Source organism: Schistocerca cancellata, chromosome 6, assembly GCF_023864275.1.
Source record: "Schistocerca cancellata isolate TAMUIC-IGC-003103 chromosome 6, iqSchCanc2.1, whole genome shotgun sequence".
Lineage (NCBI taxonomy): Eukaryota > Metazoa > Arthropoda > Insecta > Orthoptera > Acrididae > Schistocerca > Schistocerca cancellata.
In genome coordinates this window covers 505,710,219-505,729,116 of record NC_064631.1, presented here as the reverse complement: position 1 = coordinate 505,729,116, position 18,898 = coordinate 505,710,219, and the positions used below count along the sequence as shown (strand labels likewise).

Sequence of the window (18,898 nt, the reverse complement as noted above, 5' to 3'; positions counted from 1 at the left end):
GCAGATGGTTGTTGTCTTGAAAACGTCCCCATCTGTTGACTCAGGGATCGAGACGTGGCTGCACGATCTGTTACAGCCATGCAGATAAGATGCCTGTCATCTCGACTGCTGCTGATACGAGGCCGTTGGGATCCAGCACGGCGTTCCGTATTACCCTCCTGAACCCACCGATTCCATATTCTGCTAACAGTCATTGGACCTCGACCAACGCGAGCGGCAATGTCGCGATACTATAAACGGCAATCGCGAAAGGCTACAATGCAACTTTCATCAAAGTCGGAAACGTGTTGGTACGCATTTCTCCTCCTTACACGAGACATCACAACAACGTTTCACCAGGCAACGCCGGTCAACTGCTGTTTGGGTATGAGAAATCGGTTGTAAAGTTTCCTCATGTCAGCACGTTTTAGGTTTCGCCACCGGCGCCAACCTTGTGTGAATGCTCTGAAAAGCTAATCATTTGCATATCACAGCATCTTGTTCCTGTCGGTTAAATTTCGCGTCTGTAGCACGTCATCTTCGTGGTGTAGCAGTATTAATGGCCTGTAGTCTAAATATACTGACAGAAAAAAAATTCTCAACGCCAAGAAGAAGCTATGCGACATAAACGAAAGTTGTAGACGTGTTTCGACATCTGAAACAGGATGTCTGTTCAAATTTCGCAGCAGTCGCCCCACTAAGAGGATGCAAATCAGCTTTGCTTTAAATGTACGCTGTAAGGGTCGTGAGCGTTAGTTTCGTGGGGGCTTTGAGAAGTTCTCCGAAAGGAATAGAAAAAAAGTACTTACATCACTCAAACTTTTTTTTTTGTTTTTCGATCTACTCTCCTTGTAAATTAATGCATCTGGTCCAATGATGTTCCAGTGCCTTGATCCCATCTCGAAAATGAGTTTCCTCCAGGCCTGCAAAATAGTTGTCATCTCCGGCTATCAGTTCTTCGTTTGAAGTGAATCTTCGTACACCAAGAAAAATTTTCATTTTTGGGAAGAGATGGAAGTCTGACGGAGCCATATCAGGTGAATAAGTCGGGTGTGGTAACAATTCGTACCTTAGTTCGTGTAATTTTGCCATGGCGCGCATTGTCTTGATGGAAGATGACTTTCTTCCTTGCTAAATCTGGCCTTTTTTCACGTATCTTTTGTTGGAATTTGTCCAGGAGGTTAGTATAGTATTCTCCAGTAATTGTTTGCCCAGTGGGGATGTAATCTACAAACAGATTCCCCTTCGCATCTCAGAACACTGATGCCATGATCTTTCCCGCCGAAGGAATTGTCTTTGCTTTCTTTGATAGCGGAGAATCAGCACGTTTCCATTGATCTAACTGTTGTTTCGTCTCTGGGGTATAACAGTGCACCCAAGTTTCATCTGTGGTCATAAACCGGCGGAAAAAATCTTGTTCGTTTCTCCTAAAACGGGCCAAAAATCATTCCGATATGTCCATTCTCATGTGTTTTTGATGCAGCGTCAAGAGTCGCCGCACCCATCTTGCAGATAATGTTTTCATTTTTAATTCTTCAGTTACAATGAGATGACGTCTGGAAAGTGTGAGCAATTTCACGCACTTTCAATGAGCGATCCTCCATGACCATGTTGTGCACTTTTGCAATGATTTCGGGAGTAGTGTCACATCTTGGCCGACCACTGCGCGTATCATCATCTAAGCTCTCCCGACCAAATTTAAATCCATTTGTCCACATGGGAGCAGATGAATATAAAGCAGAAGAGTCCCCCAGTAAATTATGGAAATCGGCGTGTACGTCCTTTGCTTTCAAACCTTTCTTTATGAAGATATTTAATCACTGCTCGAATCTCGTTTTTTTCCATCTTCGCAAATCACTACACGGGAACAACAACAGAGCCACATCACAGCAACAGCTCTCTTCCAAGAGCACTGATATGCCACGTGTTCACAGTCCAATGAATCACCTCTCGTGGTGATTACGACAACTTTTCAAACTACCCTCGTACCTCTGAGATTGAGCGTGGTGAGTTGAAGTTAATAAAGAATGCCTTTAAGGCGGCAAATACGCCGTTATCAACACCTTACTGAGTTTGAGCAATGTCGTGTAGTAGGGCTAAGAGACGCTTCTGCCATACTGGAGAAAGACTTGGCAGGAATGTAGCTCCTGTATGTGATTGCTGCAGCGTTGGCCACGAGAATGTACAGGCGCGAGAAGATCGGGCACCAGGCGGCCACGTGGCACAGCCGAGAGGGAAGGCCATCGTGTTTGTCGCATGGCTCTGGTACTACAGCAGAAATCTGAGCAGCAGCTGGCACCACAGTGACACGACGAACTGTTGCAAATCGGTTACTTCAAGAACAGCTCCGAGCCAGACGCTATGTAGCGTGCTTTCCACTGGCCCCAAGTCACCGCCATTTGCGATTTCAGTGGCGTCAAGCGAGAGCTCGTTGGAGGGTAGGGCGGACTGTTGTACACTCCTGGAAATGGAAAAAAGAACACATTGACACCGGTGTGTCAGACCCACCATACTTGCTCCGGACACTGCGAGAGGGCTCTACAAGCAATGATCACACGCACGGCACAGCGGACACACCAGGAACCGCGGTGTTGGCCGTCGAATGGCGCTAGCTGCGCAGCATTTGTGCACCGCCGCCGTCAGTGTCAGCCAGTTTGCCGTGGCATACGGAGCTCCATCGCAGTCTTTAACACAGGTAGCATGCCGCGACAGCGTGGACGTGAACCGTATGTGCAGTTGACGGACTTTGAGCGAGGGCGTATAGTGGGCATGCGGGAGGCCGGGTGGACGTACCGCCGAATCGCTCAACACGTGGGGCGTGAGGTCTCCACAGTACATCGATGTTGTCGCCAGTGGTCGGCGGAAGGTGCACGTGCCCGTCGACCTGGGACCGGACCGCAGCGACGCACGGATGCACGCCAAGACCGTAGGATCATACGCAGTGCCGTAGGGGACCGCACCGCCACTTCCCAGCAAATTAGGGACACTGTTGCTCCTGGGGTATCGGCGAGGACCATTCGCAACCGTCTCCATGAAGCTGGGCTACGGTCCCGCACACCGTTAGGCCGTCTTCCGCTCACGCCCCAACATCGTGCAGCCCGCCTCCAGTGGTGTCGCGACAGGCGTGAATGGAGGGACGAATGGAGACGTGTCGTCTTCAGCGATGAGAGTCGCTTCTGCCTTGGTGCCAATGATGGTCGTATGCGTGTTTGGCGCCGTGCAGGTGAGCGCCACAATCAGGACTGCATACGACCGAGGCACACAGGGCCAACACCCGGCATCATGGTGTGGGGAGCGATCTCCTACACTGGCCGTACACCACTGGTGATCGTCGAGGGGACACTGAATAGTGCACGGTACATCCAAACCGTCATCGAACCCATCGTTCTACCATTCCTAGACCGGCAAGGGAACTTGCTGTTCCAACAGGACAATGCACGTCCGCATGTATCCCGTGCCACCCAACGTGCTCTAGAAGGTGTAAGTCAACTACCCTGGCCAGCAAGATCTCCGGATCTGTCCCCCATTGAGCATGTTTGGGACTGAATGAAGCGTCGTCTCACGCGGTCTGCACGTCCAGCACGAACGCTGGTCCAACTGAGGCGCCAGGTAGAAATGGCATGGCAAGCCGTTCCACAGGACTACATCCAGCATCTCTACGATCGTCTCCATGGGAGAATAGCAGCCTGCATTGCTGCGAAAGGTGGATATACACTGTACTAGTGCCGACATTGTGCATGCTCTGTTGCCTGTGTCTATATGCCTGTGGTTCTGTCAGTGTGATCATGTGATGTATCTGACCCCAGGAATGTGTCAATAAAGTTTCCCCTTCCTGGGACAATGAATTCACGGTGTTCTTATTTCAATTTCCAGGAGTGTATGTTCTGGTGATAGCCGATTCTGTGTCGGTGCCACTGACGGCCGCGTTTTGGTTAGAAGGAGGCTAGTCGAGATCCTGGAACCAATCTGTTTGCGTGATAGACACTCTGCACCTTCGGCCGGCCGCTGTGACCGAGCGGTTTTAGGCGCTTCATTCTGGAACCGCGCGACCGCTTCGGTCGCAGGTTCGAATCCTGCCTCTAGCATGGATGTGTGTGATGTCCTTCGGTTAGTTAGGTTTAAGCAGTTCTAAGTTCTAGGGGACTGGATGACCTCAGATGTTAAGTCCCATAGTGCTCAGAGTCATTTGAACCATTTTGAACTCTGCACCTACGCCTGCAACTGTGGTCTAGTGTGCGATTTCGTACGACGGTAGGAGCTCTCTCGTGCTAATCCTACACACCCTGACTGCAAATTTGTACGTCAGCCTGCTGATTCGACGTGTTGAGCTGCAGAGGGTGTCCTCCAAACTTTCGCCCACATACTGGTTTTAGCACAACATGGTCTACAGAAATTCGACTTGTTGCCTTGGCCTGTTCGATCACCAGATCTGTCTCCAATCGAGCACATATGGGACATCATCGGAGGACAACTCCAGCGTCGTCCACAACCAGCATCGACTGTTCCCGTATCGATCGAGCAAGTGCAACAGACATTGAACTCCGTCCCAAAAGCTGACATCCGGCACCTGTGCAACACAGTGTATGCATGTCTGCGTGCTTACATTCACCATTCTGCCGGTTAAACTGGTTATTAATGAACCAGCATGTCCAATTTGTAATGGCTCATCTCGCGCTTACATTAAACTGTGATCTTGAAATTTTAATCGCTTGAATATGTTATCTAGGCAAATGTATTCGAGAAAAAAATGAGATGTACATACCGTTTGCACCCTACTGTAATGAGTCATTACTACAGTACAGTAGTGCAGTACGAAGAAAGACTATAAGCATAATAGCAGGTACAAACCTTTCTGGGCAGATCACATACTCAACTGAATGGCATGTAAACAAACCTGTAGTGGGCTTGGGACATTAGGTGATCGGTGAATGATGTACGTAATACCCTAGTCAGTGGCACCGAAAACGTAGGAGGTTTCATCGTGTGATTTCCGTGCATGAGTTGCAGTGCTAAACTTAACCCCGTGATCGTCAATACAAGTTCTCAACATCTGTAAAGGGAATTCAGTTACACCCTGTATAGGACGTTAGGTGCAAATGATGCTCTGAGATGAAGAGACTGGCACGGAAGAGGAAGTCGTGGTGAGCCACATCAAACGCGTCTAAAATTGACGACCTACATTCAAAATACTTTAACATATGCTATATATTTAAAAGGAGTAGACCAGTGACAATCTCCTTAAAAAAGTTATCCACTTGGGTTCTTTAGTAGCAAATGACGCGAACTTCAGTGACTAATTTTGTGAAGTGTTCTCAGCTAAATTATACTCTCAACGTTACTGTAAGCATTTTTAGTTTACGGTTTAGTCAACATTTAGCATTTCATTAATTATTTTGTAAATAGGTCTTTTAAAATGTAAGTATGTGGCACTAAATTTGTGGAATTAGTTCTGTTAAGAACTGTGTACAGGAAGAAAAATTGGGTTGTAATAATTGTAGTCATAAACAACCGAAAATTCGAAAGTGCCGGAAAAACGTGCTGATGTCAAGAAATAACTTCTTGAATGGACACCGAATCTATACGGGACAGGTGAACTTCGAATAGGCTGTTGTTGCAGAGTTGTGAATAGTGAAAGTCAGTTTTTTTTATTTGTTGCTATTTCTGGTCATATTCCGATGGAACAGCCAACATTCAAAAAGAACAAATAGGCTGGTGAGAAATATAACTAACGATACAAGATGTCGAAAAATTTTCATTAAAAGTTACCTCAAAGCTACAATTTAAAATTTTGTTTCAGCTGTATTGCAGTGACCTTCCTCAGGGTGTATATACTGGTTGGGTTGAAGAGAGATCCCGGAGTCACAAAGCCACCGCCATTTTTCTTTTCCCCTTTTGGCGCCGCGGGATCGATTAGTCTTCGGATTGGTTTGAAGCGACACGCCACAGCTTTCTCTCCAGTGCCAGCCTCTTCATTTCAGAATAGCACTAACAATCAACGGTCTCAATTATTTGTTCGATATATTTCAATCTCTTGGCGCTGCAGTCCGGAACCACGGGACTGCTACGGTCGCAGGTTCGAATCCTGCCTCGGGCATGGATGTGTGTGATGTCCTTAGGTTAGTTAGGTTTAAGTAGTTCTAAGTTCTAGGGGACTGATGGCCTAAGATGTTAAGTCCCATAGTGCTCAGAGCCATTTGAAGATATCAAGGCCTGGCCACTAGGAAAGTCTGTAGATGTTATTCAACTGGAAAACACACTCCATGAGAGTTCGAACTTAAGTACACCCGCCAATGAAGCTCCGGTGAGGGGATGCCCGCATCTCATTGACAGCATCGTAATCGTTCGTGATAGCGCGCTCTCGCCGCAGGGCGGTTGTAGGAAACACGGTGTCGTAATTGGCGGCGACCGGATAGCAGCCGATACCGCATTTACCAGCTGCTTATAAAACATTATCAATAATATTACTTAATAGGGTGTAATATAACACTTGACAGTCAACTAGGTGAATGTCAGTGTTGGTTCAGTAATGGAAGATCCTACTTCGAACAGATTTTCAACCTGGAATCAATAAATCGTCACGGTTTAATGAACCTCACAGACACAGTTATAACATTTACTAATTTTATAAATAAGCTTTTGACACTGCTGTCAGAGAAACAGTAGGTACAGTCGTCCGTGAATTTGGAGTTAAATTTCAACTAATAAACTTTAGCCGTGAAGCTCTTACACACAGTCTCAGAGTAAAATTTATGGGTGAAGTATCTCAGCCTTTCAAAATACATGCAGGTGCCAGACAAGGCGATGGCTTATCTCCACTTCTTTTCAGTATCATACTGGGAAAAAAACTGAGAATTTGGAAAAAAATGCAAAAAGTACTCATGCTGGGAAGAAAGAATGAAGGTGTTGCAATAAACTGCCTACATTTTTCCTATATTTTCTGAAAGATTGTCGAGTACAGACACAACAAACCACTCTAGTGGAAGAGAAAAGCAACATGACAGACTAAAGAATCTCTGCAAATAAAACAAAATTTATGACAAATACAAAAAGTTCTTAAAATTGTGAGAGTAGATGTTAACCCAATACAAAATTCAAATATTTTATGGAAACAATCCAGGCAAACTGTTTGGAAAAATCTTGTGTGAAGGAAAGGATACATAATATACACTCCTGGAAATTGAAATAAGAACACCGTGAATTCATTGTCCCAGGAAGGGGAAACTTTATTGACACATTCCTGGGGTCAGATACATCACATGATCACACTGACAGAACCACAGGCGCATAGACACAGGCAACAGAGCATGCACAATGTCGGCACTAGTACAGTGTATATCCACCTTTCGCAGCAATGCAGGCTGCTATTCTCCCATGGAGACGATCGTAGAGATGCTGGATGTAGTCCTGTGGAACGGCTTGCCATGCCATTTCCACCTGGCGCCTCAGTTGGACCAGCGTTCGTGCTGGACGTGCAGACCGCATGAGACGACGCTTCATACAGTCCCAAACATGCTCAATGGGGGGCAGATCCGGAGATCTTGCTGGCCAGGGTAGTTGACTTACACCTTCTAGAGCACGTTGGGTGGCACAGGATACATGCGGACGTGCATTGTCCTGTTGGAACAGCAAGTTCCCTTGTCGGTCTAGGAATGGTAGAACGATGGGTTCGATGACGGTTTGGATGTACCGTGCACTATTCAGTGTCCCCTCGACGATCACCAGTGGTGTACGGCCAGTGTAGGAGATCGCTCCCCACACCATGATGCCGGGTGTTGGCCCTGTGTGCCTCGGTCGTATGCAGTCCTGATTGTGGCGCTCACCTGCACGGCGCCAAACACGCATACGACCATCATTGGCACCAAGGCGGAAGCGACTCTCATCGCTGAAGACGACACGTCTCCATTCGTCCCTCCATTCACGCCTGTCGCGACACCACTGGAGGCGGGCTGCACGATGTTGGGGCGTGAGCGGAAGACAGCCTAACGGTGTGCGGGACCGTAGCCCAGCTTCATGGAGACGGTTGCGAATGGTCCTCGCCGATACCCCAGGAGCAACAGTGTCCCTAATTTGCTGGGAAGTGGCGGTGCGGTCCCCTACGGCACTGCGTAGGATCCTACGGTCTTGGCGTATATCCGTGCGTCGCTGCGGTCCGGTCTCAGGTCGACGGGCACGTGCACCTTCCGCCGACCACTGGCGACAACATCGATGTACTGTGGAGACCTCACGCCCCACGTGTTGAGCAATTCGGCGGTACGTCCACCCGGCCTCCCGCATGCCCACTATACGCCCTCGCTCAAGTCCGTCAACTGCACATACGGTTCACGTCCACGCTGTCGCGGCATGCTACCAGTGTTAAAGACTGCGATGGAGCTCCGTATGCCACGGCAAACTGGCTGACACTGACGGCGGCGGTGCACAAATGCTGCGCAGCTAGCGCCATTCGACGGCCAACACCGCGGTTTCTGGTGTGTCCGCTGTGCCGTGCGTGTGATCATTGCTTGTACAGCCGTCTCGCAGTGTCCGGAGCAAGTATGGTGGGTCTGACACACCGGTGTCAATGTGTTCTTTTTTCCATTTCCAGGAGTGTAGATACTGCTTACAGTATAACAAATATCTACAACAAAGGCCGCTTATCCGAAAAACTTGGAATAAAACTAAAGAAAAAAGCAGGGAAATAGGAATGCTTGTACGCCAGCGAATGCAGATACTGATTTGTAAGCTAGAAAAATTATAAGTAATGGATATAAGTAATATAAGGAAAACGTTAGACCCTATAAAAATTAAGAATTTTTTAAATTTAGAAGTAGTAATGTAACATATCAGAACATAGAAAATATATCGAAAACAAAAAGAAAGAGAAGATCGTTATTCTTTGGATATATTTGCAGAATGGATGACAATCGGCTAATCAAAATAATCCTGAAGTACATTTCGGAGAAAGTCAACAAACATCATCAAGTTAAATTCGGAGACAAATAACATAAGAGGAGACGTAATGGCAAGAAACATGTTTAAGTTCATAGTTTTAAAAATGAAATATTTCCTAAGGAAGAAAGAAAGAAAAGGCACAAATTGACCTGAAGAAAGGAAAGGGAAACACCGTGAAACAGGGACTATTGAAAGAAAAGGGAGGAGAAAGAGAGATAAAGCAGTGAGACAGGAATGCGGCCTCTAGAAGGTCCTAAAGAAGAAATAAGAAAAATAGAAAGCTGTTTCAGATACGTTTTAATAAAACGTGAAAGACTTCTCGAGATTTTAATGAGATACAAAAGGTTAACGTATAATCAGTCCGATGAGAACAATAGTTTTAAAGAAGTTACGGAATGTTCCATGCATCGATTACATGCTATGTAAGAGAGAAAATAGTAGTCATTTAAACCACAAAAATTACCTGAAACTCTCAGTTCGTTGTCAATGGTACCTTCATCAGCGACGACCACACTGAAGAAAACGAATGATATCAGTACTCCAATCTGTACCTGAAAGTAGAAACGAACATCGATAGGCAAAAGGTAAATGTATAGTTTTTTTTTGAGCTAATATGAGTATCTCTTCGTCCTTGATAAGAAATATAGAAAAAGTAATCGAGGGCATAAAAGCAATGATCAAGTCACGCAGATGACCTACACAAATTAGTACTATTTAGAACTACACACCATGTCAAAAATTAAGGAGCAAATGTCAAATTATGGTGCACATGATTCACAGAGAACTGCATGAACGTTATTTATAGACAGTCAATCGATGGTAGCAAAAAGCCGAATTTATAATATGTCAACTGCACTGACCGCTGAGAACGTCTCTCTGTGAGGTTTCATGAGATGTTTCTCTCACAGAACTTAGGCGAATAATCCACTTAGCCTGTAAAACATTTCAAACATAATGGACTACAACTGAATAGATAAAACAGAGCAATTTTCTACTTCTGTAACTCATTGTCTTCAGTCCTGAGACTGGTTTGATGCAGCTCTCCATGCTACTCTATCCTGTGCAGGCTTCTTCATCTCCCAGTACTTACTGCAACCTACATCCTTCTTAATCTGCTTAGTGTATTCATCTCTTGGTCTCCCTCTACGATTTTTACCCTCCAATGCTAAATTGGTGATCCCTTGACGCCACAGAACATGTCCTACCAACCGGATACTTATCCTTGTCAAGTTGTGCCACTAACTCCTATTCTCCCCAATTCTATTCAATACCTCCTTATTAGTTATGTGATCTACCCATCTAATCTTCAGCATTCTTCTGTAGCACCACGTTTCGAAAGCTTCTATTCTTTTCTTGTCCAAACTATTTATCGTCCATGTTTCACTTCTATACATGGCTACACTCCACACAAATACTTTCAGAAACGACTTCCTGACACTTAAATCTATACTCGATGTTAAAAAAATTTCTCTTCTTCAGAAACGCTTTCCTTGCCATTGCCAGTCTACATTTTATATCCTCTCTACTTCGACCATCATCAGTTATTTTGCTCCCCAAATAGCAAAACTCCTTTACTATTTTAAGTGTCTCATTTCCTAATCTAATTCCCTCAGCATCACCCCGACTTAATTCGACTACATTGCATTATCCTCGTTTTGCTTTTGTTGATGTTCATCTTATTCCCTCCTTTCAAGACACTGTCCATTCCGTTCAACTGATCTTCCAAGTCCTTTGCTGTCTCTGACAGAATTAAAATGTCATCGGCGAGCCTCAACGTTTTTATTTCTTCACTATGGACTTTAGTACCTACTCCGAATTTTTCTTTTGTTTCCTTTACTGCTTGCTCAATATAGAGATTGAATAAAATTGGGGACAGGCTACAACCCTGTCTCACTCCCTTCCCAACCACTGCTTCCCTTTCATGCCCCTCGACTCTTATAACAGCCTTCTGGTTTCTGTCCAAATTGTAATAGCCTTTCGCTCTCTGTATTTTACTCCTGCCACCTTTAGAATTTGAAAGAGAGTATTCCAGTCAACATTGTCAAAAGCTTTTTCTAAGTCTACAAGTGCTAGAAACGTAGGTGTGCCTTTCCTTAATCTATTTTCTAAGATAAGTCGTAGGGTCAGTATTGCCTCACGTGTTCCAACATTTCTGCAGAATCCACCTGCTTTCTTTGGGATTGGAATTATTTTTATTCTTCTTGAAGTCTGAGGGTATTTCGCCTGTCTCATACATCTTGCTCACCAGATGGTAGAGTTTTGTCAGCACTGGCTCTCCCAAGGCCGTCAGTAGTTCCAATGGAATGTTGTCTACTCCCGGGGCCTTGTTTCGACTCAGGTATTTCAGTGCTCTGTCAAACTCTTCACGCAGTATCGTATCTCCTATTTCATCTTCATCTACATCCTCTTCCATTTCCATAATATTGTCCTCAAGTACATCGGCCTTGTATAAACCCTCTATATACTCCTTCCACCTTTCTGCTTTCACTTCTTTGCTTAGAACTGGGTTTCCATCTGAGCTCTTGATATTCATACAAGTGGCTCTCTTTTCTCCAAAGGTCTCTCTAATTTTCCTGTAGGCAGCATCTATCTTACCCCTAGTGAGATAAGCCTCTACATCCTTACATTTGTCCTCTAGCCATCCCTGCTTAGCCATTTTGCACTTCCTGTCGATCTCATTTTTGAGACGTTTGTATTCCTTTTTGCCTGCTTCATTCACTGCATTTTTATATTTTCTCCTTTCATCAATTAAATTCAATATTTCTTCTGTTACCCAAGGATTTATACTAGCCCTCGTCTTTATACCCACATGATCCTGTGCTGCCTTCACTACTTCATCCCTCAACGTTACCCATTCTTCTGCTACTGTATTTCTTTCCCCCATCCCTGTCAATTGTTCCCTTAGAGAAGAGGTATAGATAGGGTATTATTAGATAGAAAAATACCCCCCCCATTATGCAAATTCCATTTGCAATACTCTTACACTAGAACCTATAAATATAAGCGGTCGCCGTGAGCTCTGAGGCAATCGTCCCACCAGCGCACCAGCCTGGATATAGCCGTTTGGTACGACACTGTGTCAAAACCTTTTTTAATGGACCGAAGGTTTGATAATCGCACGACAAGAGATCAGGACTACAGGGTGGGTGCTCGAGCGTCTCCCACTGGAGATGGCGTAACTCCTGCACCACGACATTTGCGATTTGGGGAACGCGCGTAATCGTGAAGCAGCAGCAGCCCTCGTCACAGTATTCCCGGACGTTTCGCCGTAATTGCCCCATACACATTCTTCATTGTCCGACCGAGCTAGGTGGCGCAATGGTTAGAAAACTAGATTCGCATTCAAGAGGACGACGGTTCAAACTCTCGTCGGTCCATCCTGACTAGGTTTTCTGTGGTTTCCCTAAATCGCTTCAGGCAAATGCCGGGACGATTCCTTGAGAGGAGGCGGCTGACGTCCTTCCCATTTCTTCACTAACCCGATGGGACAGATGACCCCTTTATTTGGTCTCCTTCCTCAAATGAACCAACCAACCGTTCTACAATGGATGTCTACCGGTGTTTGTCCTTCGCCAGCCATGTAAAGAATAACAGCACGATCCTCCTCTCTGGACGCATTTGGTCATAAAGTCACCATAGTTCACGTTTCCGCATTTCTAGCACACGCTTCTAAAAAGCATGAATGCCACACTAATCCCTTACCTACATGACGATGCTTGTATACCAGTATTTGAGTCGCGCTGCTTTCATGCACCCTGTAGCAACACTCTCAACGGATACATTGTGTCGCTCCTTATAGTTTCGATTTTTTTTAGCATTCTGCGAAGTTTATTTGTAGTGACCCCCTCTATGACCGAGGATTTGTCGAACAGACGGTCGCAACAAATTTAAAATTGCCTAATCAATAAATTAATAGAGTTTTAAAAAATATAGTTACGTCTGCCAAATGATGGTCGTTGACCTAAACCACACATACAATTGAAATTGTCATCAGAAACAGCAACTTTTATCCCAGTGAAAACTGTATCAATGTCGCTACAGTAGTTATTGAGAATAAGCTTGAAATTTAGCACGGAATTCAATGCGAGATGCTAAAAATAGTTTCCACAACGAAATTTTGCCTCGAGACCTGGCAGAAAACCCAAAGATATTCTGGTCGTATGTAAAGTATGCTAGAGGCAAGACACAATCAATGCCTTCTATGCGCGATAGCTATGGAGATGCTATCGAAGTCAGTGCTGCCAAAGCAGAGTTACTAAACACAGCAATCCGAAATGTTATACAGGGTGGTCCATTGATCGTGACCGGGCCAAATATCTCAAGAAATAAGCATCAAAAGAAAAAACTACAAAGAACGAAACTTGTCTAACTTGAAGGAGGAAACCAGATGGCGCTATGGTTGGCCCACTAGATGGCGATGCAATAGGTCAAACGGATATCAACTGCGTTTTTAAAAAATAGGAACCCCCATTTTTTATTACAAATTCGTCTAGTACACAAAGAAATATGAATGTTTTAGTTGGACCACATTTTTCGCTGTGTGATAGATGGCGCTGTAATAGTCACAAACATATGGCTCACAATTTTAGACGAACCGTTGGTAACAGGTATGCCTTTTAAATTAAAATACAGAACGTAGGTACGTTTGAACATGTACCTTTCTGAACTTATCATTTCTGAGAACGCATGCTGTTACAGCGTGATTACCTGTAAATACCACATTAATGCAATAAATGCTCAAAATGATGTCCGTCAACCTCAATGCATTTGGCTATACGTGTAACGACATTCCTCTCAACAGCGAGTAGTTCGCCATCGGTAATGTTCGCACATGCATTGACAATGCACTGACGCATGTTGTTAGGCGTTGACGGTGCATCACGAAAGCAAATATCCTTCAACTTTCCCCACAGAAAGAAACCCGGGTACGTCAGATCCAGTGAACGTGCGGGCCATGGTATGGTGCTTCGACGACCAATCCACCTGTCATAAAATATGCTATTAAATACCGCTTCAACTGCATGCGAACTATGTGCCGGACATCCATCATGTTGGAAGTACATCGCCATTCTGTCATGCAGTGAAACATCTTGTAGTTACATCGGTAGAACATTACGTAGGAAATCAGCATACATTGCACCATTTAGATTGCCATCAATAAAATGGGGGCCAATTATCCTTCCTCCCATAATGCCGCACCATACATTAACCCGCCAAGGTCGCTGATGTTCCACTTGTCGCAGCCATCATGGATTTTCCGTTGCCCAATAGTGCATATTATGCCGGTTTACGTTACCGCTGTTGGTGAATGACGCTTCGTCGCTAAGTAGAACGCGTACAAAAAATCTGTCATCATCCTGTAATTTCTCTTGTGCCCAGTGGAAGAAATGTACACGACGTTCAAAGTCGTCGCCATGCAATTCCTGGTGCATAGAAATATGGTACGGGTGCAATCGATGTTGATGTAGCATTCTCAACACCGACGTTTTTGAGATTCCCGATTCTCGCGCTATTTGTCTGCTACTGATGTGCGGATTAGCCGCGGCAGCAGCTAAAACGTCTACTTGGGCATCATCATTTGTTGCAGGTCGTGGCTGACGTTTCACATGTGACTGAACACTTCCTGTTTCCTTAAATAACGTAACTATCCGGCGAACGAACCGGACACTTGGATGATGTCGTCCAGGATACCGAACAGCATATATATAGCACACGCCCGTTGGGCATTTTGATCACAATAACCATACATCAACACGATATCGTCCTTTTCCGCAGTTGGTAAATGGTCCATTTTAACACGGTAATGTATCCCGAAGCAAATACCGTCCGCACTGGCGGGATGTTACGTGATACCACGTATTTACACGTTTGTGACTATTACAGCGCCATCTGTCACAAAGAGAAAAAAGTGGTTCAACTAAAACATTCATATTTCTTTACATACTACACGAATATGTAATAAAAATGGGCGTTCCTATTTAAAAAAACGCAAGCGGGCCGTCCATAGCGCCATCTGGTTTCCACCTTCAAGCTAGTTTTTTTTTTTTTCTTTATTGAATTTCAATTCCCCCCGAAGGGGGCGGGCTGGCAGCAGCTTAGTATGCCGCTCTTCAGCCTACAGATTTTGTGACAAAGATCAGGAGAACAAATAATAATAAAAAATAGGCGATAAAATCGGGGACTTAGAGAGTAACAAGGCGAAAAGAAATCGTGGAACTTAAAACAAACAACAGAGGGATGATGATGCTAATAAAAATACATACGGAGCAGACAGGGAAAACAATAGACAATTAAAAAACACGGCGACAGTCTGGATTCTGTTCGCGAAAGACATAAAATTCACACCCAGCGACAGCATGGTTTCTGTTTGCAACACGAGAAAGACAAACAACACTGAATAGCCACTGGAACACTGCACGAAAAAGTTGGCAAATGTGACACCACAGTCGAGAGCAGGTGGGGGGAAACTGTACAGAAGATGGGAAAACAAAAAAGGGGGGAAAGGAGAGTAAAAGCGAAGGGGGGGAACCGGGAAAGGAGCTGATGGAGGATGAGGACCCATAAGAGGGGTGGGGGGCAGACGCGACAGGGAGGGGGGTAGGCAGAGGAGGGGAATACAAAAGGACTGGGGGGGGGGGAGAAGGGAGGTAGAGAGAGGTTTAGTGGGGAGGAAACAGGACGGAAGGGGGGGGGAAGAGGGAGCCCAGGGAAAGGACAGTGGAAAGGAGGGGGAGGGAGGATCAGAGTTGATAGGAAGGATAAATGGAGGGAGAGAGGGCATCATCCGGGAGGGGGAGTTGACGGAAGCCACCTTGGGAAAGGAGATGGAGGGTGTAGAGATGGAGGGTAGGGGGGACACAACGGTGAAGACGTGGCAGGGGGCGGGGATGGGAGAGGAGCAACCGGGGGGTGAGGGGGTTCAAGACGGTGGGGGGTGTAGAGGATGCGGATATGTTCGAGGAATAGGAGCAGATGGGGGAAAGGAATGAGATCATAGAGGATCCGCGTGGGGGACGGGAGGCGGATACGGAAGGCGAGGCGGAGTGCATGACGCTCAAGGATCTGGAGGGACTGATAGAATTTGGGGGGGGCAGATATCCAGGCAGGACTGGCATAACAGAGGATGGGACGGATTAAGGATTTGTAGGTGTGGAGGATGGTAGAGGGGTGCAACCCCCATGTCCGGCCAGAGAGGAGTTTGAGGAGTCGGAGGCGGTTGTGGGCTTTGGATTAGATGGAGCGGAGACGAGGTATCCAGGTGAGGTGACGGTCAATGGTGAGCCCAAGGTAGGTGAGGGTGGGGGTGAGACGGACAGGACGTGCGCAGACAGTAAGGGAGAAATCCAGGAGCCGGAAGGAGCGAGTGGTACGACCTACGATGATTGCCTGGGTCTTGGAAGGATTGAGTTTCAGGAGCCATTGGTTACACCATGCAGCAAAAAGGTCAAGGTGATTATGGAGAAGGCGTTGGGACCGTTGGAGGGTAGGAGCGAGGGCGAGGAATGCGGTGTCATCAGCATATTGCAAGAGGTGTACTGGAGGGGGGGGGGGTTGGGGCATATCTGCCGTGTACAGGAGGTAGAGGAGAGGGGAGAGGACAGAGCCCTGGGGCACACCGGCAGAGGGGTAGAAGGTGTGGGAATTGGCATGATGGATGGTAACATAGGAGGGGCGGCGGGAGAGGAAGGAGGCCACCAGACGGATGTAGTTGATAGGAAGGGCATAGGTTTGGAGTTTAAACAGGAGACCGGGATGCCAGACACGGTCGTAGGCCTTTTCGAGGTCAAGTGAGACAAAAATGGCAGAGCGACGGGAGTTAAGCAGGAGGGAGAGGAGATGAGTGAGGCGGAGGAGTTGATCATCAGCAGAGAAGGAAGGTCGAAAGCCACATTGGGTGTTTGGGAAGAGGTGGTTTTGATGGAGGTGGAGATGGATGCGCCGGGAAAGGATGGATTCCAAGAGCTTGCTGAACACCGATGTGAGACAGATAGGACGATAGGAAGAGGCATCAGATGGAGGCTTATTGGGTTTGGAGAACATCAGGATACGGGAGGTTTTCCACAGGTCGGGATAGAAGCCAGTGGCAAGGATGACATTGTAGAGGGTGGCAAGGAGGGAAAGGAAGGAGGGAGGGCAGTGTTTGAGGTGGTGGTAGGTAACGCAGTCGTGGCCGGGAGCAGTGTTGCGTTTAGTGCGGAGTGTGAGGCTGATGTCCTGTGTAGTGATGGGAGTGTTAAGTGCAGATGGTGGGGTGTGGCCCAAGTAGTGGAAGCTAGGAGCAAGGGGAGGAACAGAGGTATTTGTACGGTCCGTGATATCAGGGAAGAGGGAGTAATCAAAGTGGGGATCATCTGGGATGGAAAAAACATCAGAGAGGTGGGAGGCAAAATGGGTGGCCTTACTGAGGTTGTCAGGAAAGGGACGGTCATTAAGGAGGAGAGGGTACTGGGGGGTGAGGCGGTTCCCAATAAGGCGGTGGAAAGCAGACCAATACTTGGAAGAGTTGATGGGGAGCGTGGTGTTGAGTTGTGTACATGTCTGGCGCCAGGCTCGGCGTTTCTTCGCAACAAGCAGGTTGCTGATGTGTTGCTGTAATTGCCGGTGGCGGGTAAGTGTATCCCGGTCACGAGTGCAGAGAAAAGAGCGGTAGAGGCGGCGGGACTCTCGAAGGAGAAAGACGGCCTGTGGAGGCAGGGCGGGACGGTGAGGGTGGATGGCTTTGGTGGGGATATGGGTGGCGACGGCGTCAGACAAGGTCTGGTGCAGGAAGGCAGCAGTGCGAGAGATGTCATCAGGAGACTGGAGGGTAAGGTCGTGGCCGTCAACCTGGGTGTGAATGGAATCCCGGTAGGCATCCCAGTTGGCACGAGAGTAATCATGGACAAGTTTAGGAGGGACGGCAGGGCGAGGAGCGTGGCGGGGATGGCGACCATTAGAGATAGTGAGGAGGACAGGAGCATGGTCACTGCCAATGAGGTCAAGGACATCCGCGGTGATGCGCCCAAGGAGGTTGGGAGAGGCAAGGACCACATCAGGAGTGGTGTTGGATTCGGGCCGGGTGTGCTGAGGCAGGGGAACCAGGTCTCCCTGGAGAGTGGTGAGAAACTGATGCCACCACCGGAGGTCGGCAGGATCACGGCTGTGGATATTGAGGTCGGCGGCAATCACGTAGGTGGAGAAGGTGCGGTCAATGTGGGCCAGGAAATCGTACGGGATGGGGGTGCGAGGGCGGACATAAATGGTGGCACAGGTGATGGTAAGGGTGGGGAAGAAGAGGCTGAGGGTGAGATGCTCGGCAGGATTGTTAAGGAGAGGTTGGGGCCGGACAGGGAGGTGCTTGAGGTGGCCTATAGCAACTCCGCCACGCGCGAGAGGGTACGGGTTATCGGTGCGGTGTAGAGTGTAAGGAGCCGTGGAGACGGAGATACGGGGTTGAAGGAAGGTTTCATTTAGGACGAAGGCATCCACGCGGTGCTGACGTAGGGTGTGGAGGAAGAGGAGTTTGTGGGTGGACAGGGAGCGAATGTTGTGGTACAGGATACGGTACGGTTGTTGTACCATGGGAGTGGAGAGTTAGACAAGGGTGGTGAGGGGGGGAAGGTGAAGTGGGCCTGGTTGTGGGAGTATGTGGCATAGGTGGTAAGATGGAAGATGGAACGGGCAGCGAGGGCGATTTGGGAAAGAGTGTGTGAGCGCTGGAAGGGGTGGATGTTTTGGAGCACAATGGTGGTGAAACGGATGATGTCCTCAGCAGTAGGGGGAGGGCGGAGCGAGTTGTTGGGGTGGATGGGGTCATCAACAGGACAGACAGGGACGGTGAGCTCAGGGGTTACTGGTGGAGGTTTCGCTTTACACTTCGAGGAGTAGGTAGGATGTGGTTCATTGCAAGTGTTGCAGGAGGGGGGAGAGGTGAGGTTGGAGCAATGCTTGAGGAAGTGTGAAGCTTTGCAGTGGGGACAAGTAGGGGGGTTCTTGCAGGCAGAGGTAACGT

At 47.2% G+C, this 18,898-nt stretch overlaps 1 protein-coding gene across 1 annotated transcript in view; it reads right to left on the bottom strand.

Annotated features, from left to right (window-relative positions):
* The window catches only part of LOC126191507 (uncharacterized), a 42,717-nt gene that overhangs the window by 9,665 nt on the left and 14,154 nt on the right, over window positions 1–18,898 (bottom strand). Inside the window, exon 2 of the mRNA XM_049932402.1 lies at window positions 9,371–9,458. Coding sequence (XP_049788359.1) covers window positions 9,371–9,458 — 88 coding nt within the window. The remainder of the gene's footprint in view (window positions 1–9,370; window positions 9,459–18,898) is intronic.